Source organism: Strix uralensis, chromosome 7 (genome assembly GCF_047716275.1).
Source record: "Strix uralensis isolate ZFMK-TIS-50842 chromosome 7, bStrUra1, whole genome shotgun sequence".
Classification (NCBI taxonomy): domain Eukaryota; kingdom Metazoa; phylum Chordata; class Aves; order Strigiformes; family Strigidae; genus Strix; species Strix uralensis.
The window spans coordinates 32,747,501-32,773,209 of NC_133978.1; the positions used below are offsets into that span (position 1 = coordinate 32,747,501).

The following is a 25,709-nucleotide window of genomic DNA, read 5'->3' on the forward strand; positions in this document are numbered from 1 at the left end:
GATTTCCAAGGTAACTGCTTTTTAGCTCTTCTGAGCAGACATACCTGCGTGGGGGGGGAAAGTCTTTTCCCCACTCCCTGGACGGATGATGGTAAAGTGCTATATCGGAAAAGACAGGAGGCTTCTCTAAATTTTGATAACTGCAGCCGACAATTTAGAAATAAGACACTTCTCACAGCCAACATGACAGTGGATTTTGAGCATTCAGAAAACACCAGGCCAAAAAACTGGAGACATCTTGATCTTTTAAGACAGCTTTTCCAGTACTTTAAGTGAAGGGGGGGAGTGGGGAAAGAAAAAGAGAGAGAAAAGCTGCAAGGAAAATAATACAAAGCCAGCGCAATTGGCATCTAGACAGTAAAGAAAAAAGTTTTTGAGGTTAAGAGAAGGAAAGACAAAGCTGTTATGTACCCGAGGGATGCAATTTTAGTGGGAATGGAAGATTTGAGTAGTAAAGGAGGAGCGCTTGCCTCTGGGTTCTCTCTCTTCCAGCAGTTCGGCTGCTGGCATCTCAATTTGAATTGCTGGGTGAGTAGCACTTTCTGTGTGCGCGCTTTCTGTCTTGACCATTGAACTTCTGATGTGACTTTTCTCCCTCTCCCCCTCTCTCCCTCTTCTTTTCTTTCCTCCTGTGTGGAATCAAAAAAAAAAAAAGGTGGCGGGGGGGGGTAAGAAATCAAGCAAGCATCTCCAGCTGTGACCTTTGTTAGCAATGTTGTTTTTATTTATTTATTTTATGGTAATCGTCTTTTTTAGTAGGGGGAAGCACGACTTTTCGATGACACTTTAATTTTACAGCGGTGGCGAGGAGCGAGCGGCAGAGCGCTGTTTTGTCGCGACACAATGGTGCAGCGGGGCAGAGTTGTTGCACTCCTCCTCTTTGCCCTTCCCTCCGCCTGATTTTGGGGTTTGGTTTATGGAAACGGGGAGGGGGGGTGGGGGGTGAAGAAATTTTTTCTCATGCATCCAGGGTGGGATCCGGGTGTGTTGGGCGGGGGGGGGCGGCATTTCAGAGCCTGGTGTACAGCAGGTTTCAGGGGCTGATTTCTGGATGCTGAACAATGGTTACCAGCGAGGGAGAAGTGTGCGCGCGTGTATTAGCTGTGCGTTACACCCGCAGTCATACATTCACACAGTGACCATGACATCACTAGCTTTTCTTTTCTTTTTCTCCTTTGGGGCAGAGGGGGCCACTTCAAAGCTTTCTTCAGTTCAGTACGATATTTCCTTAACTCTGAAACCATGAAGGTAAAAATGTTTGGTGGGGTTTTTTTTAAGGAGAAAAAGTTGGTTTGTGGCAGGGCACATATGTTACAATTAAGGGGGTTTGGAGGTGGAATGGTTTAACTCTTGTCATACACAAAACAAGATTTTTTTTCTTTTTTTTGTTTTGAAATTATTAAAAATAGTATGTAGCAGTTTTCAATTGGGTGCTTTTGATCCTGTGGTTGACACTCATTTAAATTTTCGGAATTCATCTGAAAGCTCAGCTGTAATCTGAAAGATGAAAATTTTAGGGACCCTACATAAAAATTATTTTGCCCAGTGATAAAAAAATATGAAAAGTAATACTGAATGTTGATAAATATGAGAGAACCTGTGTTTTGACACAGTGGTTCTGTGTTCATTATCAGAAGTCCATGAGACTTTTTTTCTCCTATCATATATATTACAGAAAGTAAACCTACCCCTCAGCCAATTCTGTATGTTGCCCATAATCATACACAGAAAATAGAAATGTGTTTAAGAATTTTAGAAAGCATCTCATTTTCACCGGAGGTTTTGTGGGACTCTTGAGTTTTCTGCTGTTTTCCTTTCTAACTCTGCCAAGCTTGCTTACAGATCCAGGAGGCGGATTTCTATCTCTTCAGTACTGTGTGGTACCTTTACCTGAGTAGCTTAGTTGATTTATTTGCCTTTTCTTGTATAAAACAAGGGATAAAATTCTGTAGAATTAATCTATAATTAATCTAAAAAGACAGTTATTTAGATGTTTCTTCTTTCACTGCATGTTGTTGCATATGCAGGTTTTACATGGCTGGGGATGAGATCTTGTAAGCGTTTTACCTTTAAAGGAATTCTTTTTATTGGGACTTGGGGCGAAAGGCCTGACAGCACTCTATAAAGGTGCCTGTTTCTTTTCTTCCAAAATATTTGCAAGGTGTTTCAGTTCTGATGTGCATTTAATATCACATTTTTAGGGAAACTTTGTTGGATTTATTCAAGAAGTAATTGATTTGAACTTACTTAATTTCATCACTCAGTTGTTTTGTGGTGGCGTGTAATGTTTTTAGCACATTAAAAATGGAAACGTTTTAGAGCTTTATTTGTTAAGCTATTTAATATACGTTTGCTACATATATTGTGTATCAGTATTGAGCACAGTCTGCTATAATTTGTGAATACTGCATTTTAAAAAGCTGTACTGAAAACTTGGTATCGTATCTTAAGGCATGTGTATGCATGTTAGTTTTTAAATAATGCTGTTATTGCTGAAATTGCCAAATGTAAGTGGGTGTAGGCATGCATGCTATTTTTTTTTAAATTTCTTGCAGCTTTTTAACAGCCTCACATGCAAGTTCTTACTGTAGACAGAAGTCACAGATACCCTAACAAAATCAGTGGGGCTGTTTCTCCTACAGTATATGTCTGTCTAGTGCTGAAATCAGCGATTTATATGCAAGAATTAAAGCTGTTTATAATATGTCATTTTAGAGAAGGCTAGGCAGTAAGTAAAATTGCATTACTAGGTATTCATACAAAGCATGTAGCAAATAAGGTCTATCAGGGCAACTATAAGCACCCTTTTGCTTATATTCACTTCTCCCTTCTTCCTATATTTTCTGAATTTTTGTGCTTGCATTATTGCTCTGTGTCTCTCCCCTCTCCACCCCTTTTATGTTCAGGACCGTTTCCTGAAGACCTGCTTACGTTTCACCAGTCTCTTTCCTTAGTGGTTGTGTATCCAGCACACCTTGTACTGATACTACCACTGCACTACAGTGTTTTTTTGCGTTTAGTCTAATGTATGCCGAGTCTTTCTGTGTTTTGCCTTGTTAGACATGAACGAAGGCTTGCCTGCTCTGCAGAGATAGTATCTGTCTAGTAATTAACTAAAGTATGCAAAAAAAGCACCGAGTATTTGTCAGGTTGGGGAAGAAACTGTGCCTGTCCTTTTGTAATAGAAGAAATAGATCTGGGCTCCTCGATGCCTGAAACGTGAAGAATCTGAGCACTACCCTGTCCTCCTCGTTCAGGGACATCCACCTGTTGATCAAATCATCTCTAATTTTGAGATAGTGTAAGGCTTGGCTGGATACGTGCGGGCCACAGTTTCTGGGCTACAGGCTGAGGTAACTCTGGTGTCCAAATTTGTATGCCAAGATCAGACAGAGCAGATACAGCAGAGTGCTTTCTTTTTATCGATAAAGCATTAAGTGAATGAGCGAGGTAAAAATCTAACTGGTGTAACTGTAATTCCAAGTGTTGCTGCACAATCTCAAAATACACAGCTGTGTAGCAGGTGCTTGTCTGGGTCTGACCTGACATTAGAGTAACACCACATGGTCCAAGAATGCAGCACTTAACTTGTATTTAAAACCCCAAGTTTCTTTTTTTTTTACTTAAAAAAACACCCCAGATACCATAGAAGTAAGATTACAGTCCACAACAGCTTTGAAAGCAAAGTGTGAGCACACTTAATAATAATGTTTTACTACTAGTGTTTTTAATTCTCCTGCATAAGAACTAACAGGCAGTAATTAGATAGCTAAATCCCAGTTCTTTCCCTTTTACGCTAGAGGATTTGTCGTATGCTAATTGTCACCAGATCATTTCACATAATTGCCTTTTGGCGAAATTAAGTGGAAATTTCCTGAACATCTTAAATCCTCACTTCCCCACCCCCTCCCCTCGGTACCGCTCCCTTACAGGAAGGATGCAGAAAATGTCAAGCACGGTGGCTTAGTGCTCCAGTATGCAGGGGGCATTTCATCATAGTTAAAGGGGAAGTGGAAAAAAAAAAAAAAAAGAAAACTGTTCATTTCTTGAATGAATTGCTGGACACTTAAAGCCAGGAAGCTGGTTTTGTTGTTTTGTCTGAGAGGTTGCTAATAGAGCACAGGGTTTTTTTGGAAAGCCAGCAGTTCCTGCAGGAGCAGGTAGGCGCTTGCTGGCCTGGAAGATGGTCAGGGAGGGAGGGGGAAGAAGCCGAAGGATGCAAAAGTGTGTGTGTCCCCCAATTTTATTTTTTTTATTATTTATTAAGAGGAGGGCAGTGGGGGGTTGGGGTTTTTTTGTCAAGCTCTGTCTAGGGGGGGTATTGTCCCAGCGCATGGTTGTCAGTGCTTCTGTCATCATTTGTGTGAAAGAAGAAAATGAGCCTTTTTTTTATCAGGGCGAGTTGTGATTATCAATGGAGGCCTTGTCTCCTGCTACAATGGGCAGTTAGCTTAGGGCAGGACCTTAGGCAGAAATCAGCTACATTAAACTGTGAAAGGGCTCAGGCCACTGTATCAGCCATAATGGAGCAAGGAAGGGGAAGTAGTTTTCAGGAGAAAATGCTTAGTCAGGTGTGAAAGCATCCTTAAAAAATTAAACTGTGACTCCACTAGCTAAAGGGAGCTGGGTAGTATTAAATCTTCGATTTTTTTCGGGAAATGCTTCATCACTGGCATTGAATTTTTATGCTTGGAAAGGGGATGAGGACCGAGTTACGTATAGCTGATGGGTTTGGTTGGCTTTAGCTTTTCAGTTAACCTGAATGGCTTGCAGTTTCCTTATTGAAGTTTGGGGTGTTACCCAGAGTGGCTGCTGATGTGGGTGATCCCCGGGGCCAGGCTGGTGCTTACTGATGGATGCTCTGACTTGGGTGCTGGTGACCCTGGATGGAAATGGAAGAATATTCAAATATTTGCAGCAAGATTTTGGGATTTGCCTTTTCTTGCAACTTAGTTTTCTGATTTGGGGAGGGGTTGTCATTCCTAGGCAGAACCAAGGAGAGAGCAACCTTTAGAAGAAAAGAAATTCTCCTTTTACGAACATCTTTGGAACTGCAGAGCAGCTCAGGAACATTTGTTAGCATTTCACTGGCCATAGTCAGTATAACTGCAATAGCACCATCTGGAAAATACAAGGAGACAAGTTATAAACCTATTTTTTAATGTGAACTGGTATTGAATGGTACCCTTTGCTAAGCCCAGGGAGCAACTCCAGGAGGGCCTGCTAAATCAAGACCACTGTCGACCTTCTGCATCCACCCTGGAGGAGGGGAAAAGGCTGACAAACCCTCTTCTGTGCTGCTTTTGTTTTATTGTATTAGGCTCATAAAGGCACTTTCAGGGCCCATCTTTCTTCAGAAGAAAGGGAAAGCAGTGGGGAAATGGGGAAGAGGAGGACATGGCAAAAAAGACAGGCGGAGCTCTAGCTCCATTTGTTTTCAGTGTGTGTTGATTAATAGGTTTTAAGGTGAATGGCGAGCTCTCATTCCTCCTCCATTACTCATAGTGGAGGGAGGGGAGGGGGCTCTGGGAGTCCAGGGTGCAAGCGTCTCTCCCTTGCCACATTCCTGGTTGCAGGTGGTTGGGGGGTGCCTGGCAGCCCGTCCCTGCCTCGCGAACAGGACTTGAGGCTTTAAGTACACTTAAAAGGTCGGGAGCTGTGCTGGCAGCAGCCAGTGTTTCAGGCTGTGCTGGGGCAGGAACATCCCCTTGCGCTGCCCGTGGCTGCTCGGCCCGGGATGTGGCGGAGTGGACTCTCCCGCAGGCCATTCGTCTGAGGCCCGAAGGGTTTGGCTGCTTCGGTGCTGCAGTGCCATGATGGCGTGTTTTCAGCCTGGGTGGCTTTTTTTGCAGACCTGCTTTTACTAACACCACGTTATCCCAGCAAGGACGAATGCTCCGGCTTCTCTGGCGTGTTTTTCTCTGAGTTGATACCATGTTTTTATTACCAAAGCCAAACAAGCTATGAATTTGCAAACAGAAATTGCAGTAACAAACTCTTCCTATTTGAAGGTTGGTTTCTCTTTGTGTACTCAACAATACAATGTTTCATCTTGTGCAAGTCTTATGTTGCTTTCAGAGACTTAGGAACTATTGATTTATACAGCATGTATTAACTTCTTCAATAAATGGGGAGTATTCATCAGTGGGGTGTATTAAATTGGGCTGTATACGCATAGAAGCATCTTTCATCCTGTTAATGAAATGTCCTTACCACGCAACAAAGACTAATACACAGCAATTTATACACACAATCCCCTGCAGTTTAAATCTGAAGTTCGGATATTTTTTTTGTTCCCTGAAGGCACCTATCAGAACTTAGGCTAAATGGATCTCAGTATCCCTCTCAAACATATATCAGTCCAAAATTTGTTGTGGGGTGGTTTTTTTTTTTTCATTCCAGAGCTCCATTAGTGTTTAAAGTCATCTGTGTTTAAGCACTCCCAGAAGCATTTCAAATTCATATAGAGAGATTTAGTAGTTGGGTCCCTATGGGGACAATTTCCTCTGGTTTGCTTCAGGCGGGGGTTATCAAGAAAAGCAAACTTCTGTTGTTTTTTTGCAATTCTTTACCGTGCCCTCTAACCCAGAGTATGAGACCACAGCTTTCAGTGGAGAGGAGTGATTTACCAGCAGATGACTTGGTACTTTGTAGATGCTGGGATTTCTCTCTACAAATCTTGACTTGTTCCCATCTTCTTGCCACATGCCCTGATGCTAATCTGTGCGTACCGGTGCAGCTCCCCTTTCCGTGCCTGACACAGCCATAAATGGAGTTTTTCAAGTTGCCAGAGAAATTCCTGCATCTCACAATGGCTTTTAGCTTAAAACTACCCTTGATAAAGTACTGGCAAATGTATATTGGAGAAGGGCCTTTGGCAGGGGGATGGCTGAGGTCATCTAATAGGTGTCTCCTATTGATGGCTGCTGTGGTTTACCTTTCATTGCCAGTGGATGGGGTTAGGACCACACTTGTTACTCAGGCAGAGCTCCCATTGACTTCAAAGGAAGATGCATGTGCAGGATTAATCCTGCTCTTTCCCAGCTAGTCTTTTCTTTTTCTGTTTTCCAAGGAAGCTTAGTTAACTTCAGGAATGCTCGTTTTAAAGAGCAGCTTATTTAGCATATTATGCATGATTAGCTTGGCTTGCAAATGGGGTGTGCTATTCTGAACGGAGTTGCGTCCCTTTTCTCAGTGTGTGATAAACAGTGCAAAACGGAATACAAACCTAGCCCAGGGTAGTGATGCAGATGCAGACTGATTTGCAGGGGCAGTGGATCACACGCCTGGAGAGCGTATTTTTGACCATGTAGATGACAGTTTCCCCTTTTCCCCTGGTACATTCTCCCCACACCTCTGCCCCAGCATCATCGGAGTGGCAAAAAAAGTATCCTACCCTTACATCCACTACCTTTATATAAATTGTCTGTGTTTGACTGCAGGGCAGTCACCCAAATAAAAATTACTTACCCAGGAAAAAGTTTGTAGTGTAAGGTTCAAGCTCTTGGTTGTTGATTTTTTTTTTCCTTTTGCTTTTTATTTTTCTCTGAAAGGTGTTAAGTAAAATACGTAATAATTTAGCACTCACGTTGTTTTGTGGAGATATTGTGGGGGGTCTTGGTGTATGAAAGCAGTGGGTGGTAGTTTCCCACAGTTTACATGTAACTCCCTATGGTATATCTGGCTTTGGTGATACAGGCATGTAAGTCCAGCTTTCCTCTCATGTGTTGTTTCTTGTTTGTCGGCTTAAGTCTGACCCTCTAATGTTATTCTGTCACTTACTTATTTTTTTAACTAACCAGTTCCAGTTTCTATGAAAATAAGCTCTCCTTGGAAGACAGCCCTCAATGTCTGTCAGGATCTGGGTGAGGGTTTTTTGCAATGGTGTGAAGATAGAGTTGGGAGAGCACAAAGCTGCAGCAGCTACCAGCCACGCTGTGGGTCACCTAACAGTAAGAGTTCACGCAATTCTCGGCCAGCAAAAATTCCCTCTTACTGGGAATGATTGGTTTTTTGTGAACCAGATCAAGTGGTTATTTGGTATATAATGTCATGTGTTGTTGAGTAGATGCCTAGTTTGCATGGTGTGTAATGTGATTTGTTACGTGAAGCCCTTACCAAACCCTTCAGTTACTTTCTGACTGCTTAGGTTGTTTCACTTGGAAAAGAACGGATTTTGGGTTAGAGCATCTCCTTCGGCTTTCTGAATCAAGGGACCAATCCCCATAGCTCCCCTGATGTGAAACCATTATGGATCTGTGCGATCAGAAGTTGTCCTTGCAGCTGGCAGAAGTTCTGACCTACAACCCAACCAACACAATGTGCTGTAATTCATAGCGTTGGTTGTCATCACCACGCTGTGTCCTGCGTGGTGGCCGCTTGACGTGGGACTCTCCTGTGCCACATGCATGGTGTTAGAGTGGAATATTTCCGTGGAAGGGCCTCAAAAAACGATAAACACGGTAAAATTTGTAGGAAGCATAAGCATTGCTCTTTGACTTGCTTCTCTTGGATGCACACTTTTTTTTCTGCAGGTTGTCAAAGGTGTGAGCCAAAGAGCTACGTATGGCAGAAGCTGGGGCTGAGGCTGGGGGAGCCTCGTGGGGTGGGGGAAGCTGCAAGAGCTGAAGGTGAAGCTTAGCTTGACCAAAGCACAACGGAGAGACTTCTCATTTATTCAGGGAAGACTGATGTTTCTTTTCCTCCTAGCTCTCAGTCTGTCTTCCCTCTTCCTTCCCCCAGTCTAGAAACACATTCCCAAAGAATAACTGCATTATTTTTGAAATGCTTTTAAGGGAAGCTGGAGCGTTCGAACCAAGATCAGATAATAACTTGTCTAAAGTGGCGTGGCAAGGGCGCGTGTGTTTGGGGGTGCTGGGCAGTGAGCGGTGGGGTCAGAGCCGTCCTCGGGCAGGAGGGCACAGCAGGAGAGCACTGGCAGAGCCTGAACGGCAGCGGCGCTATCGGGGGCCACCGTGGTATCACTACTTTATTTTAATGTGATTCCTTTTACTTGATGTTAATGCAAGTTGTTCCTTACTTAAAGTAATAAAAGGAAATGAAGACACATTCTAAAATGAAACCTGACTCTAATCCATTCATCATCTAATACCAGCCTCTTTATCTTTGCTGGTACCTAATCTGGTTAAATGTCCCTGTTGTAGGATTTTAGTGAAAATCCTCTATGGGGAATAGGGTTTTTTGCAATTGGATTACTCGCAGTAAATGGTCCAGCAGTTCGCTTGTTTCAGCTTAATTTTTTCTTTGTGATCTTGTAAGGGTAAGTTACAGTTCAGCCTTTCATTCATTCACTCCTTTTTTTTTTCTTTTTTTTCTTTTTTTTTTTTTTTATTGTTGTTAAGGAAAAAGGGAAAAGGTTTTGGGTTCCTCCCCCTCCCTCCGAGCTAGGAATGTGACAGGGAAAACCTCATGATATCTCAATGATTATTGCCCCCGCCAAAGTGTTAATTTCAATGGCTTTATCTCTGTTTTTGCCATTATTTATATAGCTGAATATTTTAGTAGCCTAATTCATCAGTATCCAGTTTCCATTTATTAGTGCTCTCTGATGAATTGATAATTAATCAGCTCTTCTAAAATATATATATATATAGATATAAAATATGCAGGTGATCGCTTGTCAGCTTAATGCTTGCTGATGAAGGGAATACTCTAGCACTACAAAGGCTTTTTATCTGGAGTATTTGCAATGAGCAGTAAAATGCAGAACTGAAAGTGAGGACAGGAGGGGGAAAGGAAAAGACCTACAGGTCAGTGAGCATTTGGGTGTCGTGCTAATTAAATGGGGGACTCCGTCAGCCCCTCACTGAGGAGTCTGCCTGCATCTTGGAGGTGAAGCACAAGATTCTAAAATAAAAAGGAAAAATTTTAAAGAATTGCTGTTACTCTGTATAGGAGCACGACAGGTCAAAGAGATTAAAGAAACTCAGGAGCGGGGAAAGTGTGTGAGGAGGTTTTAAGCAAGAGGGTGGGAAAACTGCAAGGGTGACGCTGAGAAGGGATCTGGAAAAGTCTGAGGAGCGTGTTGAAATCCTGGGTACTCAGACTTCTGTATGTCATGCCTCGTGCTGCAAGTGGGGAGTACCTGGCACTCCTCTAATGCCGTCAACCTTTTTTTCTTGACAGTCTAACAAAGTGCCAGTTGTGCAGCACCCACACCATGTACACCCTCTTACGCCGCTTATCACGTACAGCAATGAGCACTTCACACCGGGAAACCCTCCTCCACACTTACCAGCCGACGTAGATCCCAAAACAGGTAGGTGGGAAATAGTTTGGAGTTTTTTGAGAGTGGGTGGGTGGATCTTTCCATTTTGCGTATTAGGGGAAGGAGTGCAGGAGGAAGGATTTCCCATGCTGGAGCACCAAAGGGGGCATGTAAAATGTCAAACACATGCAAGAACCCAGACAAAATAGTTTCTTCTTAAGCCAATTAGGCTTCAGAAGGAAACCTACTGGGTGAATTTTCATAAAGCTTCTTCAGGATGACACCAGAGTTGCATGTGTGGGGTCGTTTGCAGGTGTGTTTCTTTGCAAGCATGTTACCCCACCTAGTAGTTCGATCTACCAAGTGCTTGGTTTGCATGCATGACCCAGAGAATTAAACATGTACGTTCTGTGATCTGCACTTACAAAATTGCAGCTGGAATTTTAAAGGTGGTGGGTCACGACCGGTTTCAAAATGAATCTCTTTTAATTCCCCAAATCCCATTGTTTCTGTGTCAGGAGTTCAGCCATTTTTCTCCTATAATGTTGAATTTTCATCCACTCTAACTACTTAGCTCTAGCTCTACACTTGCAACTCTTTTCCCCAGTGTAAGTCTACCCAACTCTCAGTTCAGCCTGAAGGGCAGTCTTCTTGAATATAGAGCACCGCGTAAAACCCTGACTAGATTTATTGGTGTTACAGAGTAGAATTTACATGTTATTCTAACTTTTTAAGAGTCCCTGTTTAACCTGAGGGCCCAGAGAAGTCAAACAGTGTCAATCTTCTTTCTTCGGGCTGCATTGAGTTCCTAGTGACAGTGGTTTTGTTTTTGTTAATCCAAATCCCAGCTAGTTAATTGGAAAGTACATTAGAAACTGAATTCATGTCAAAGGAATCGCTCTCTGTCAGCCTTAACGTATGCAGATAATTTATCTAAACTCCAGCCCTTGAATGAGGCTGTGCATTAGCTAGTTTTCACTCCCTATGCTTCAACTGGGCCCCCCTTTTAATTGTGCTTAATTCTAACTTCACATGGCTTAAAAGGAATCCATCTCACCATCCCTGGGTATTGCAAGTGAATGGCATAGTCAACCTCTCATTTAAATAATGGTAGTACAGGGAATAGCTTTTAAACGGTTATCGTAAAACATATGATTAACGTCTGTAGACTGTTTACTTTTCTTCTGTGAACATTCTTTCAAGTGTGCAAATAGCTCGCCGGATGGTTAAAGCCCAGTTAATCTGTTTGAGTTTTGTAATGGAGAAAAAGCAATGTCTGCATGAAAATGTCACACAAGGAGATTTAATTTAGAGATTAAAAGCTTCCCGAGTGACTTAAAAAAATAGTTTTTAGCCATGAATACAGTACCCCTTCCTTTTAATGCTCTCTGTTTTCATTTTGCTTCTGCTGTGTAATTGTGCTCTGGCTTGTTAATTGAAAGACCCAGTCTTGTAACCCTTACTCCTCTGAGTAATTCCTACTTGCTCTTAAGGTAAGGAGTGTTAAGATTTCAGGCTTGTGTTTGGAGCTGGTTTCTGCCCTCTGAGTAGGAACTGCATCGGTTTCAGAGAGGACGGGTGGAATCCCTGTCCTCCTCTGCACACCTTCAACATCTGCCCCCGGTTCTACCAAGCATTTCCAGGGGCTCTCACCTCCACCTAGGTTTCAGGAAAGGTTGCCTAGGTTTTCCCAAGAGCAAGCATCATTTGCAATTACAATGACTTTGTAACTCATTTTGGAGGTTACTTTGGAGTAACGCCATGGTGTTGAGTACCCAGTCAATGTATGGGTAGGGCCTGTGCTGTTTTGGTGACTCTGAGACTAAAATAACCATGAAGTGGATACAGGGACTATCTTTCTGTTGAGTGTTTAAGACAGCACCTAGCACAGCGTCACACCAAAACTATAGCTGAGACTTCTAAATTCTTATTCTAAATAACAAAATAATTATCTCCGATTGGAGAGGTGTCTGAGGGAGGGAATCACATCAGTTTTTCTGGTTGAATCTCATTTAACAATATGCCAAGAGTCTCACTTTATAAAATAAGGCTGTGAAAGAGCCTTTGGAACCTCAAAGTGAAGCCATGAGTTTTGTAATAAAAACGAATACATAACAATTTAGAAACATATGTGCATTTTCCTATATTTTATTTATTTTCATGTCTCAATACTAACGCTGCTTTATGTTCCTCTTCCATAGGAATTCCAAGGCCTCCACATCCTCCAGATATATCTCCTTATTATCCGTTATCACCAGGCACTGTAGGACAAATCCCCCATCCGCTAGGATGGTTAGTACCACAGTAAGGAGTTCCATTTTTTTAATTTCCTTTTTCTTTTTTGATGTGTAAAATTTATGTTCAAATTGTGTATGTATATATGTGTGTGTGTGTGTGTGCATGTGTGTGTGCATTGAGATAAGTCTGTTTGCCAACTGCCACTTCATTGAGTGGTTATGAATTTACCTACCTCGTGAAGCTTAATTAAAACTTATGCCAGGTCATATGGTCTTAAACAAACATGAGTAGTTGGACACAGCTTTGCATGTCATCTCAACCAGCTGATGGCTGGTGAAGCATGAATTTTTATACCCTTCTGCAGAAACGTCCTTTTTTTGTTAATGCCCTTATACTGCACCATGTGGTTTTTTCTCAGATTTGGTCTTCTGTGAGCTCAGGGTGGTTCTCATTGACTCTTTTTTTACCAGGGCCATCCTCACTATAAATGTGCAATTTTAAATTTCATTGGCCTTCCTCGTTGAAACCCCTTTCATTTTTCTTGTTGAAACGGTAGAGCTTTACATCGACCAGTGAGCAGCATTCCTGGCCGAGACGTGGCTGGGCAGTTGGCATCTGAGGAATGGAATTTTCTTGCAAACAAGAAAGAGGAATTAGTTTACTTTAAAACTGGCTAAGAAAAAAGCCATGGAAAGTTAGTTTGGGGTTTTGTTTTCTTTTCAGCTCCTCATATCCCACTTGCAGAGCCTTGCTGGGTATGAGGTTCCCCCCGTAATTGAGTCTTTTTTTTTTTTTTTTTCTTATGTTGCCATCTCTGCAGTGGGTTTATAATGCACTTTAGCACTGCCCAGGCCTTTTGTACAGTATATTTGATTTAAATACTTATAAAATGCATTTGTGTTGCTGGATACAACAGTTCTCTGCATTATAAATCAAGACTACTACCCTATTTTTCTGACACAGCAACAGGCCTCATCAATTTCGGGGAGATCATATTTCTTTAGAAATGAATTGCCCAAAGGTAGAAATAGTTTGTTCCTTGTCGAGGTTGTTTGGCCAGCTGTGCTAAAATACCTCTTCACAAGTTTGCCCTCCATAAGGAAGTGGAGTTCACACCCCGTAGGAGACCAGGGCAGAGCAGAGGGTCCACACACACCCCCAGGTCTCGGGCAGAGAGAGGGATTAGTGTCAAAGGTTTTGGGGGCCTTTCTCAAGCACAGAAGTGTGGATACAGGAGAGCTGGAGCTCAGACCTCAGCCACAGCAGCCTGCTTCTGGCCACTTTGCAGACTCTCTTTCCTCGCAGGGTGGTCGTGCAACTTGTTTGGGTAGAGGCTCTCCCACTCTGAGGGTGAAGCATGTCCATCTGCTCTCTGCAGAAGGCTGTTTCTCCGGAAGAGCACAGCATGAGCAGAAGAAAAACCCAGAGCATTGCTCCCTGAAATCTTAAATTCCTCCTCATTTGTGGTGATTTACTTTTTACATAGGACACCCTGAACACTGGCAGAATACATGTCAGCTCCTTTTCTTCTTCTTTCTTGTGTGCAGGGCGTAGCTGCAGTACAGCCATTTCATGCTCCTTTCTTGCCACTGCTTAGATCAAGTTTGCACAGTAACAGCCTCAGCGTTTAAAACAAATAAACTCAGCTAATGCCAAAAGTCAGTAACATTAAAGCCATGAGAGTGCACGGAAGAAATTCCTCACTGTGTTGACCAGTGCCTCATTGCTCATCTGTGTCTCAGAGCCTTACACCTTTATGTGTGCAGACACAGGTTTGTCCTCCTTGAACCTCATGTCATGGCAGCCAAACCATGTGAATGTTGCCACGTGTGGCCAGTTTCATCAAGCAGGTGCTAATGGCCACCTCTGTCACAGGAAGACTCTTGTCATCGCTGCTGGTTTATAACACGTCAGCACCCATGGCATACTTACCTACCCACAGCTCTTACAGCTTCTCTGAGTGGCTTTTGTTGAGGGCTGATACTATCACATTTGCTTTCACTCTAGGAGTAGCATGGCCAACCTTGCAGAAGTAACTCAAGGTTTTCACTTCCCCTCTTCGTTGCACTTGTGCTTCACCATCAACTTCCCAACCCATCTATCCTCAACCGGCCTGGATGTCTCTAGGATAGTACCCTCCCAGAAAGCATCCTGCCCAGTCAGATGATATATTTGAAGGACAGATGAAAAGAACTAGCCAGCACAGACAAACCTCAATCAGAAAAAGTTGTGTGTCTTTCATGAGGATGCTGTTTTGCATGTTGCTGTATTTTTTAATTATTGTAATGAGGTGTGATTGTCTATTGGTTACCCACAATACTTCTTGGGGACTCTCCCCCGGTAACTCTTGTCAACACTTGTTAATCTGACAAAAGGCTACAAATTAAGCTCTGTTAATTTAATGTTTTCTCACCGAGATCTAAATACCGAAAGAGGCCCAAAGCGCAACTGAAGTCCTTTGATTCACTGTACTTTATTTTGGTATAAATTTACATTCATTATTGTTTTCCTTTGGATGTGTAGCCCTCAATTAGTGTGATGGCTCCATTAAAGCAAGCGAGACTTCGCCTTTAATTATTACAACAAAACACCTAGTTTCAGCTTGGGGAGAGGGTCTCTATTGACATAAGCAGAGGTTATAAAATTTAATTAGCCATTCCTATCAGATTTATGGCATTCAAATTGTTCTGTGTTTCTTTCCTTTGATCCTTGCTGTACAATCCCCAAGATTTTTGTTCTGATCAAATGAGAATAAAGCTTACTGTGCAGAGAGAAGTTTTTTGTTGTTTAGTTTTTTTTTTTTAAACCCTTTTTTCTTTCTCTCATCCTCTCTTTCCCTTCTTTTTTGCCAGGCAAGGTCAGCCAGTGTACCCAATCACAACAGGGGGTTTCCGCCACCCTTACCCAACAGCTCTGACCGTCAATGCTTCCATGTCAAGGTGAGTCCAAATGCTGAGGTCCTGAATCGAGAGCAAATGTAACTCCTTCTGCTGCCCTCTCTAGAGGAGGGCATTTCATGTAGGAAGTGTATTTCTGAAGGCACTTCAGTTAAACAGTTATCCTTAGTTTTTTGGTGGGGTGGAGGAGGAGAGGACATGGGGTACCTTCCCACTGGAGAAGAGGGTTTCTTAGTGGTGTCATTTGGCCTTAAGAATTTGTTTTTGAGGGAGAGGTGGAGGAGCAGGAAGTTATTTTTAAAAGCCAAACTAAAATTAAAAAGCTGGGATGATGTGATGTTGAAAATGCAAGGAGGAGAAGTCGTGATACCTTTTGCTTTCTTGGTGGCTGTCACCCAGAGCAGCACTCTGTGTGTGAGAGGGGAGTCTCGGGAGGGAGGAGGGCTGTTCTTCAAGCAGAGTTGGGAGGAAGGTTACTGCACTGTTTTCCTCTACCAAAGCTCCAAACACTGATAGTCAACATAAAAGGGTCTGCCTGACCCTCTAAAGCTTTAGAACTATATATTTCTCCCCCTCCCTACCTCCAATTAATTCCATCTAATTTACCAGGGGCTGCTAGTTTTATTTACAAACTGGTTGGCAGCACTATGTTTAAGTAATCACTAATTGCTCCTAATGATAGTTTTATTTTCTGTTCATCTGATTTTCAGTCTGGTTAATTAAATCGGTGGAGGTTTAGACTTTCTTGATGGGCTGAAACAGCTAATCCATTTTGATGATGGCACATAATTAAATTAGCATGCATTACATAGCAAGGTTCCACGTCTCTTCCCTGCTCTCTCCCTTCCTCTCCATCTCTACAGTTTAATATTTGAAGGGTGGTGTATAGAGAATTTAAGGAGGAAAAGATTGGAGGGGGCACTGGGGGGAAAAACACCTTGTTGAGAAATGGAAACCTCTAACTAGAGCTTGTGAGTGAATGGGAGGGAAATAGAGTGTTGTGTGCTTTAGTAAGTAGAGTAAAAGCAAAAAATTAAAATTTGCCCGTGTTCCTCCAACAAATAGAGACAACTGGAAAATGAACTTTGAAAAAAAAAAAATGAATAGACCCAGCACAGGGGAGAAAAAGTCCTGGGTTGGGGAGAGAGCTGTAAATTTAAACAATGATTCCCTCCCTCCATTTAATCTTTTTTAATATCTATAAAAGACTTGCAGGCATGGTGTGAGGCAAAGTAGAGCTTGATTTAGTTTAATTATTATTAGAGAGGCTAGTCATTTGAGAGAGGGGGGAGATGTGGGAGGGGGGGGCTATATTCCCAAGATAGGCTTTATGAAAGGTATCTAGTTAAAAAGAGTACACAGCAAATTAAATACATTATTGTGGTAATGGGACGACAGAAGTAGAGGTCTATTATACTTATGGCAGTTATAGGAAATGTAGGCTCCTTGCCCTGTTCTAGCACATCCTTTGATATTCATTCCATTCAGCAGCAGGGCCAGGACTTCTCAGAATTAAGTGATGGGTCATTATACTTTAAACACCATGGAGAAGCCTAGATTGGCAATTAAACAGCACTTGCTGACACTCGCTTGTGCCACCCTGTGACCCCCTTTAGATTGAGTTGTTGGAGCTCGGGGCCCTCAGCCTGCTAAATTGGTAGCAGGCACTTCTCCTGACGAGGGCTGGCTCTGAAATCTGCCGGCTTCAAAGGGAGCAAGATCATGTATAAACCATAATGTGGGTGCACCGTGGCTCAAAAAATAAGGCAGGAATAGATGAAATGTTACAAGTGCAAGGGGAAAATGAGAGAATAATGACAAATCTAATGCAACTCAAAGCAGAATTGTTGCACAGAAAAATGCATCCCACTGCTTGTGCATAAAATCAAGGCAGGCAGATGACATCCAGTTAACAGAAACATGTCAACAGTGAAGTAAAGTGAGAGTGAGTAAGAGAGAAGCCCCTGAGACAGCCAGGAACAAAAAATTAGTTGTCCTTAACAAGTTAAGACTCATCATTATATTCTGGCTTGGAGCCATAAAAGGAGACAGTGATATATAATGAGCTGCTTAGAATTTTTAGGGTGTTTATTGCAATTCATGGAATACTTCTAGAGAAAAAAATACAGGGGGATGTCTTAGGCGAAGGTGAGGGGTGTGCATATACACACACAGCCTTTCTTTTTGTCTCTGACATAAGTCCATACACGCACACATGCTCAGGCGCACACGCAGACTGATGAATAGATTTAAGATGTTTATCCTTTGTTTCAGCCCAGAAACTTCCCTCCTGGTTTCCCATACATGGGAACACCCTCTGGGCAGACCGTGCTCTGATACGTGGGTCGATGCATGTTTTCTCATGCCCGCCGTATCAGCTGGAGTGCCTGAGCTCAGCCGTGGGACAGCCCTTGCCCTGAGTCGCCAGCGTAGTTGGGAGATGGGGCTGGCGTGCCCAGGGATGCCCACGCTTGCCCATAGACATGCTGTTCATGGCTGGCCTCCGGGCAGCAGCCCCACAGGGCCCTGGTACAAGCCTTGGGGTCACTGTGTTGGCTTTGTCTAAATGTTGAGGCCAGGGAAGACCCCAACCTCAGCCCTCCATCCACATTTTTCCAGAGCCTTGTTTAAAAGTTGTTCCCGTTTTAGCCTACATTATGGTATAGACCATTGGAGCATATAATGCTTCCCAACCCTGAATATTCCCTAAGCTTAGTAATTACAGTTCATTAGTTAGAGTGTGCTTATGAATAGTTTATAAAAGGTTAATGGGTGACTAATAGTGATTTTCATAAACGGTTTAGACTATTAAGGTAGTGTCTTCGGGTTGTTTTAACCATTTACAACTCTTTTCTCTGCTTGTAGCATCGCCCCACTCACTTTGTATGCATGCAACATGCTTATAACATCTCTCAATCCTTCATTACCCCTCTATAATATGCCCTTAATGTAGATTGAGACTGGGTTAGCTGACTGATGGGCAAACAGTGGACCCACTATGAAAAAACAACTGCTATGAGAGGAAATCAGGAAATAATTTGGCAGAATTACACCAGACAAACACTGCACAACACTTAAATGGTGGCAGTGGAAAATACCTTCTGTAATTGAAATTTCAGGGGAAATTCACTTTTGCTGAATGTAATTATTGAAGTTGGAGTGTAGCCAGGAACCTAAAAATTAACACTCTTCCCTAACACGTATTGCCATGTGAGTGGATGTCTACATGGAAATAAGTAGGCACTCAGACTTTGGGCTGAACCCTCACCCAGCCCACTGAAGTCCATGGGGTTGTGAGAGCAACTTTGGGTTCTGGAGCATGTTTTTATAGCCCAAAACATAGGAAGGGGTGTGCAAGGCCAATAGGCAGCCTTGTGTCTTGGAGGGAGAGAGGTTCAGTGTGAAATAATGAATGGTCATTGGTAATGAACACAATTTCCTTGGGGAAACTGCCACCCTGAAAATAACTACTGAGCTGCAGCTGCCTGTTGATGAAGGCTCCCATGTCTCTGAAGTTTAGAACTCAGTGGCTAAAATCTCAGCCCAGCTGAAGTCAGTGGAGGCTTCTCCTCCTTCGCTGCCCTTCCTCCCCATCTGTTACTCTCCAATGTGCAAACGCTTACTCTCTTTCTCCTAAACAGTAATTGGGAAAACATTTTTCCCATAATTAGGGAGGGAAGTTACATTTTTTGCAGATTTTCTTCACCCTCCTCAATTTTCTGTTAGCTGGAGATACTTAAATCTTCATCAAAAATAAATGAATAAAACAACCCCCTATCTTTTGTGGAATTGGTTTCCTTTGAACATCCTGACTATACAAGAATCCATCATGTAGGCAGAGTTCGTTTTGCAGTGTGTTTTAATTTTTGACCAGATCCTCATTTGAGAAGCAAGTTTATGACCCAGTTATGGCCCCATCACAGGATCCTGTTCAGAAGCTTAACAAGCACGCATCTTTTGTCCCCATGAACTGCAGCTGTAATCAGTCTTTTGTGATATTTTGGAGCCCTCCTCCAGTGATGAGTCTAATCTTCTTCAGGTCCACTCTCATACCCTTCTGTCCTTGTGCTACCACTTCACTCAGCTTTTCTTACTTGCTGGTATATGCCCTTCCGTGTCCTCATGTCAGACAAGTGCAGCTCTTCCTGCCTGCTCTCTGAAGGTAGGCTTTTCGTCTCCATCTTCATCCTTCATTGTCCCGTTGTCATTGGCTCTCGTTCTGGTTTGAACCCTCGCTAGCCCCAGCAGCATAGTCCTCTCTTGAACGCTGGGTCTTGCCTAGGACAGACAGTCATTTGATAGGATGCATGTCAACTTTTTATCACTATGCTTATAGCACTTCCAGTGAGGTCAGGATTTTGCCGTGGGTTTTATTTTCGCCCATGTTTGTAAGTTACTTTTTTTAAAAAAAGCGCTTACTGTTAGTTTTTACTGTTTGCATTGTACTATGGCTAAAGGCCCCAGGCACTGTGTGAACAAACTTCAAGTATGTCCAATCAAAATATATACACACAAAAATAAAGAGAGGGAGAACAGAAAAAAAAAAATGATACAAAGGCCCAGGTTGTGTCTTGCTGATGATGAGGCAATTCTGTGGCAGAAGTGGGACCAGGACATCGGTCTCCATGCAGCCTTGTCATTGTCTTCTGTTCTGACCTACCACGCACCAAAGCATTTCCCCAAACGTGCATTTCTCTCCCAGCTACTTTTGTCAGAGAGCGGGGAAGGCATTTTGACAATCCACTTGGAGATTTGTCTCCATGAGTCTTCAGCATAAGTAGGAATGGCCATTCTGCTGCCCATTCTCCTCTTCCCTTGCCATCACACCCTCCTCCTTTCCATCTCTCCATGCCTTTGTTTGTGAGGAGCTGCAACTCTCTACAGTTCGAACAATTTCACATTCTCCCTGCTCTTCCCACCACTGCCTTCAAAGACAAAATACTTCTGTCTAATGATCCTGAGTACTACCAGCTGATAGACAAAGATCCTCAGAGCTCACAGTGGACAGTACCTCTTGTTCATGAAAGTACTACTGTGTCATCTTGTGAATGTAGGGAATGTCTAGACCGTTTGGGTGGGGGGGTTAAGCTTAGTAATGGAATTTGTAAGAGGGGGAAAAGAAAAGGAATCCCATTATATTTCTGATACTTGTACACAGTCTACTAACCCATGGTATATCACTCCATTTTAAATCCTGTTTGATAGAAAAAATCATTCTACATTGATGATAGAAGAAATAATTCTTTATCTCATTGCATGTTCCATATTCTTGGGGTATTTTATTTGGACCAAGATGGTTCAATATCTGGGATGAGAGTAGGTATTTGCAATGATAAAAAAGCCTTGTAGTTTGCCAGATCAGTTTAGCTTTGGAATTTGGGAGCAAGTTATTTCTGAGCCAAAATTAGGTTAGATCCCATTCCTTGGAAACCTGTTGACTTAAGTGGGGGTTTTCTAAGGGAAAGGCAGTCAGTCATAGTGTGCTTTCCTTATTCACTGCAAAACCTTTCTGAGACTGTTGAGAAATAATGATAAGAAGTCAATCCTGCTTTTGGGAAGTTTGTTCATTTCAGTTAAAAAGTAAAAAGTCTGAATGATTGTGCCATGTTCATGCTGTGGCCCCAACTGAGCAATTAGATTCATGCAGAAGGATTTCACATCCCTCTGAATCCAGTTGCAGGACCGGGGCCTGTCCATGTATATGACCATAAACCATAAAGCTGACAACATTTTTTTTCTCCTTAGAAAGGTTAGACTGTGATTTTGCGTGAATTTAAGCCTTCCTAGGTTACCTTAATGGGTCAAAATTGACTTAATTCCACAGTCTTCCCACCTTCTGTTAAAGCAGTGTGGCTCAGAGATTTATTAGACACAAATAAATATTTTCTTATGCTCCATCAACAAAATGTAGCTAATGAGGCATCTATAAGGATTATCAAAAATGCATCTAGATTGTGTTGGCATTAATATTTTATTTTGCTGTCAATATGCAATAAAATATGTCATCCCAAATTCACAACATGATTCAGAACTATAAAAATTGATTCCTTGGTTGCCACAGATAATTTCTTAGCAAATAAATGGACTGGTGGATTTTCTTGCAGGTAGCTGAAATTCCACTTTCATTCAAGTTCATCCAGTTGAATTTGCCTTTTGTTAAAGATATTAAAATCATGATGTCTCATGTCAGTAATGATAATGAAGGGGAAGATTGGCTTTAATGACATTAGAAGAGTCATTATGTTTAATTTATTGCTAATTAATGCTGCCAGCTTTCATATGCTTTGTCTAGCTGTCATGTGCTTGTTATATGCCTTTTTTTTTTTTTTTTAATGTGTGTACACATCCCTCCCCATTCATTCATTTTTATTCTGACGATTTACACAGCTTTCTCTCCTCTAGGTTTCCTCCACACATGGTCCCGCCACACCATAGTTTACATACAACTGGAATCCCTCATCCGGCCATAGTCACACCAACAGTCAAACAGGAATCTTCCCAGAGCGATGTCGGCTCACTCCACAGCTCGTAAGTTGTTGCTTCCCATGTCTTCTTTTTAGAACACCTAAAGCATCACCTGTGCATGTGTGGCTTTTAAAAAGGCTCGCATTTGTGGGAATGTTTTTGCTGTAAAATTTGCTTTTTCTCTTCTGTTCTAATTGATTTGAACATGGTTTAACTACCAAAGTGTGTCAAAATAATAGTAACAGTCAGAGTCATTCTGTGACATAGACAGGTAGTTATTAATTTCACTCATTTTAACAAGGAAGTGGAATTTTCTTGATCAAGATTTAAGCTTCTTGACTGGTTTCCCTGTTACTCAGTGTCCAGTTTGAAGCTGTGAGATACCAGATACACAACAGGAGACAATAAATTAGAGCATAAATAGCTTGTTCAAAGCTGCAGAGAGAGCTGGTATCAAGTTTAGGTTTGAACCAAGGAGAGCCCTGGTCTACCTCTGCCCCTAGTGCTTATGGTGCTTCTTGCCTTTCATTTCACAGGTGAAGCAGAAAGACAGCATTTTGGTTCCCACTGATGATGGGGTGTAATTATTTCCTCTATCATCATGCTCAGAAGCTGTCATGTCCTGCCCCATGAACCCATTTTCCTGTGTGCCTATGTCCTTCCAAGGTTGTTCTAGGTGCTTGGAGGGTACTTGGTGACATTGTGTAAACATGAGATGGGTTTTCTTATAATGCTCTTAAAACTGTTCTCATACAGCAGCCAGGGTGAAGGCTCTAGAGAACCTTCTGGTCCTCTTCCTAGAGATTTCTGAGGATTAATGCTAGAGAGATTGAGGGGATTAATTTTAATAAATTCACAAGGGTTCTCACTGTGAGGTTTCTGTCTGTTGTATCTTTACCCTTCAGAAAACATCAGGACTCCAAAAAAGAAGAAGAGAAAAAGAAGCCACACATAAAGAAACCTCTTAATGCATTTATGTTGTATATGAAGGAAATGAGAGCAAAAGTTGTAGCAGAATGCACATTGAAAGAGAGCGCAGCCATCAACCAAATCCTCGGTCGAAGGGTAGGTAACAAGGGAGAAGCACAAGCAGGGACTGAAACTCGGTAGGATTCACACCTTCTGAATCACTGTGTTTTCCTGATATTTTGATAATGGATAATGGATAGAGAAGTTACTAAACTAGAGGCCTTGGTTTGGTTTTTTGTTTTCGCAGACGCTTGGGGAAGAGGGGGAGTTAATTAACAGAAATGTTATTTCCGTGATCTGTAGGTGGAAAAATCTCAGATTTTTATTTTGTCCTAAAACAGGCAGAAAAGTAAATGGGGAAGGAAAAAGCCTTTGGGCACAGTACCAGTATCAGCACCTGTGAAAGCTAGAAGAGGAAGAGAGGGGTTACCAGTGGGGAAGGGATGGGGAGACCTTCCCTAACCTGTAGCTGACATCTGGCACAGGACAAGTGGTTCAGCTTCTGGACCCTCTCTGCTGCTCTTTGTTTTTATTTAGTTTTCTTAATTCTCCTCTCTCATCAGGAGACAAAGGGCTTAGTGAACGTAAATGATTAGTTGTGACTCAGTTGAGTTAACTCGAGTTATAATCTGAAGTCATAAATAAAATATGAATGTCAGCATGCCAGATCATCTGCTTTTATTTCTTTTTTATGAAAATCAACTCTAGCTGTATTTATATATAAATAATACACTCTGCTGTTAATGCGCTTAAACAAAAAAAAAAATGCTCGTGCTTTTTATTCTGTCTTTTTTTCTTTTCTTCACCTCAGTGGCACGCGTTATCCAGAGAAGAACAAGCGAAATACTATGAACTAGCAAGAAAGGAGCGACAGCTTCATATGCAGCTGTACCCGGGCTGGTCCGCACGGGATAACTATGTAGGTTCCTATGTAGGTGGAAATTTTTTTAGTAGTAGAGCTTGTAGAAATGTATATGTGACCTGCTGAACTACGACCACACATTGCACACAAGCACTACTTGGAAAGCGTGCCTCAGGATCCCAATCTGGTAACAACAACGGACGCTTCCCTCTGCAATACTAAAACTATTGGGGATAATTCCCAGCCCTCCACTTGGAAGAGGCTTCCTGGCTGGGACTAGTAAAAGGTTAGAGTTGGGGCATGACAGTAGCAGTCTGTGAAGAAACTCTTGCCTTCACTTTCACCAGCATCTGGAAAAGCTGTTTGGCTTGCTGGTCATTTTAAATTTCTTTTTTTGAAACAAAATTAAAATTTCCCCTAGTATGGCTCCTCTCCTTTCCACCAAAAAGATGAATAATTAGTGTCTTGTGCTTATCTGTGTGAGAGTATAGTGGAAAGTGGAAGAATGACTTATCCTAGCTTCAGAGAAGGACTGGCAAAACCAAAAGTGTGACTTGTTTGAAAGTCTTACTCTCAAGTGGGGTTAAATGAATTATTCCACGCTCTACTGTTGCATATTTCGATTATGTTTTGCTTTTCCATAGCCATGTTATCTTCCCCCCACCCCCCTCATTTTTTAAGAAGTGTTTTGAAGTTTGTGATCAATTCATGGGGTGTTTTTAAGATTGATTCCCCCCTCTGCCTTTCAGAAAGCCTGTTTTGTAGCTAAAAGTGGTAGTATTTTCTCTGTTAAAAACATAAGGCCAGCATTGTAACCATTTACTAGTAGTGTATAACCCCTTCTTCCATGAAGGCTAAGCAGTGTAGCTGGTAGTGTTTGCAGTCCTAAGCCTATAAATGCTTGACAGATTTGTGGATTGGTGGAAGCTCTAAACCGTCTTTAGTTAGGATTATAGCATCATCTTGATTATGTTTTTTTTTTAATTTAAATAAAAGTCACCTAAAAGTTTCAAGGTCTCTAACTCTGCAATAAACCCTGCTCCCTACCTTGCAGACAGACTTCCCTATAGGTTTGGGGACCATCAGCTGTAAGATTGATGTCAGTTATGTATAGTGTTACACATTTTGTTTTTGTTGAAGTCTGTCTCTTCCATCATTGTCATCATCACTGCCTATTTCAGTGTAAATATCCTATTTTACTGTAAATCACATAAGCGGTGTGCGTTGTATATGGCAACTTTACCTCTATGAGAATCTGTGTTTTTACAAGTATGGATGGGAAGAAGCCCGTTCAGAGTCTGCGGCGAATCCTAGAGCAGTAACAGCTCTCTGTGCTCTTCCACCGTTTCAGCAGTGGAGAATACACATGCTCACTTATTTAGTAATACGTACTTAAAGACATATTTTCAAATCCTTCTGTTCTTTCTTGATCATCTTTTCTTTCCTTTGGGCTCTGCCTCGCTCCCTCCTTTGTTCACCGTTGCAGGTGTACCTGTGCATGCTCCTCAGAGGAGACCTCATTAAGCCTGATGAGGCACTGCTCCTGCTTAAACACACTTTCCCTTTCTTTTCGGCATAGTATGGCCTGAGACTGTCAGACCACAGGCTTGAGGTAGTTCTGCAGCACTGTGCAGTATCATCTTCTTGGGTGATCAAAAGGGAGTATAGGCTCGACTGAGGTTTCGGGAACGCTCGTTCTGCGCAGTGACTGTGCCACCGGCAGGCAGATGGGCATGTACAAAGCCTTCAGTGTTTAGGACCTTTTACTTTTGTCCTCACCGTGTGAGCGCTGAGAAACCCTTTCTTCTCAAGCTAAAAAGGACAGGATGAGAAAGCCGGTGCTTTTCCCAGCGGCTTGATGCTGTACCCCCAAGTGACCTTCAGGGGGAACCTTCCTGCCTGAGGAGAGCATGGTGCCTTTGCATCACACGATTGCATCATCTGCAGGATTTATTTATTTCTCCTGGTCCATTCAGAGCTCTCTGAGTTCCCCTCCTCCCTTAGCGTTTTGTAGGGTCTTGAGCCCTTCACAAATCTAGCAGGGGAGCAC

General features: G+C 42.3%; 1 protein-coding gene across 23 annotated transcripts in view; it reads left to right on the forward strand.

The window, feature by feature from the left end:
* TCF7L2 (transcription factor 7 like 2) overlaps positions 1 to 25,709 on the forward strand; it is a 181,113-nt gene that overhangs the window by 142,910 nt on the left and 12,494 nt on the right. For 6 of the 23 annotated variants that reach the window (XM_074875299.1, XM_074875309.1, XM_074875308.1 and 3 more), the window contains exons 5-10: positions 10,147 to 10,279; positions 12,430 to 12,532; positions 15,319 to 15,405; positions 21,751 to 21,891; positions 22,734 to 22,893; positions 23,609 to 23,728. In XM_074875299.1, the coding sequence (XP_074731400.1) occupies positions 10,147 to 10,279; positions 12,430 to 12,532; positions 15,319 to 15,405; positions 21,751 to 21,891; positions 22,734 to 22,893; positions 23,609 to 23,728 (744 nt within the window). The remainder of the gene's footprint in view (positions 1 to 10,146; positions 10,280 to 12,429; positions 12,533 to 15,318; positions 15,406 to 21,750; positions 21,892 to 22,733; positions 22,894 to 23,608; positions 23,729 to 25,709) is intronic. The other 17 variants (XM_074875300.1, XM_074875311.1, XM_074875310.1 and 14 more) reach the window with 7 other exon arrangements.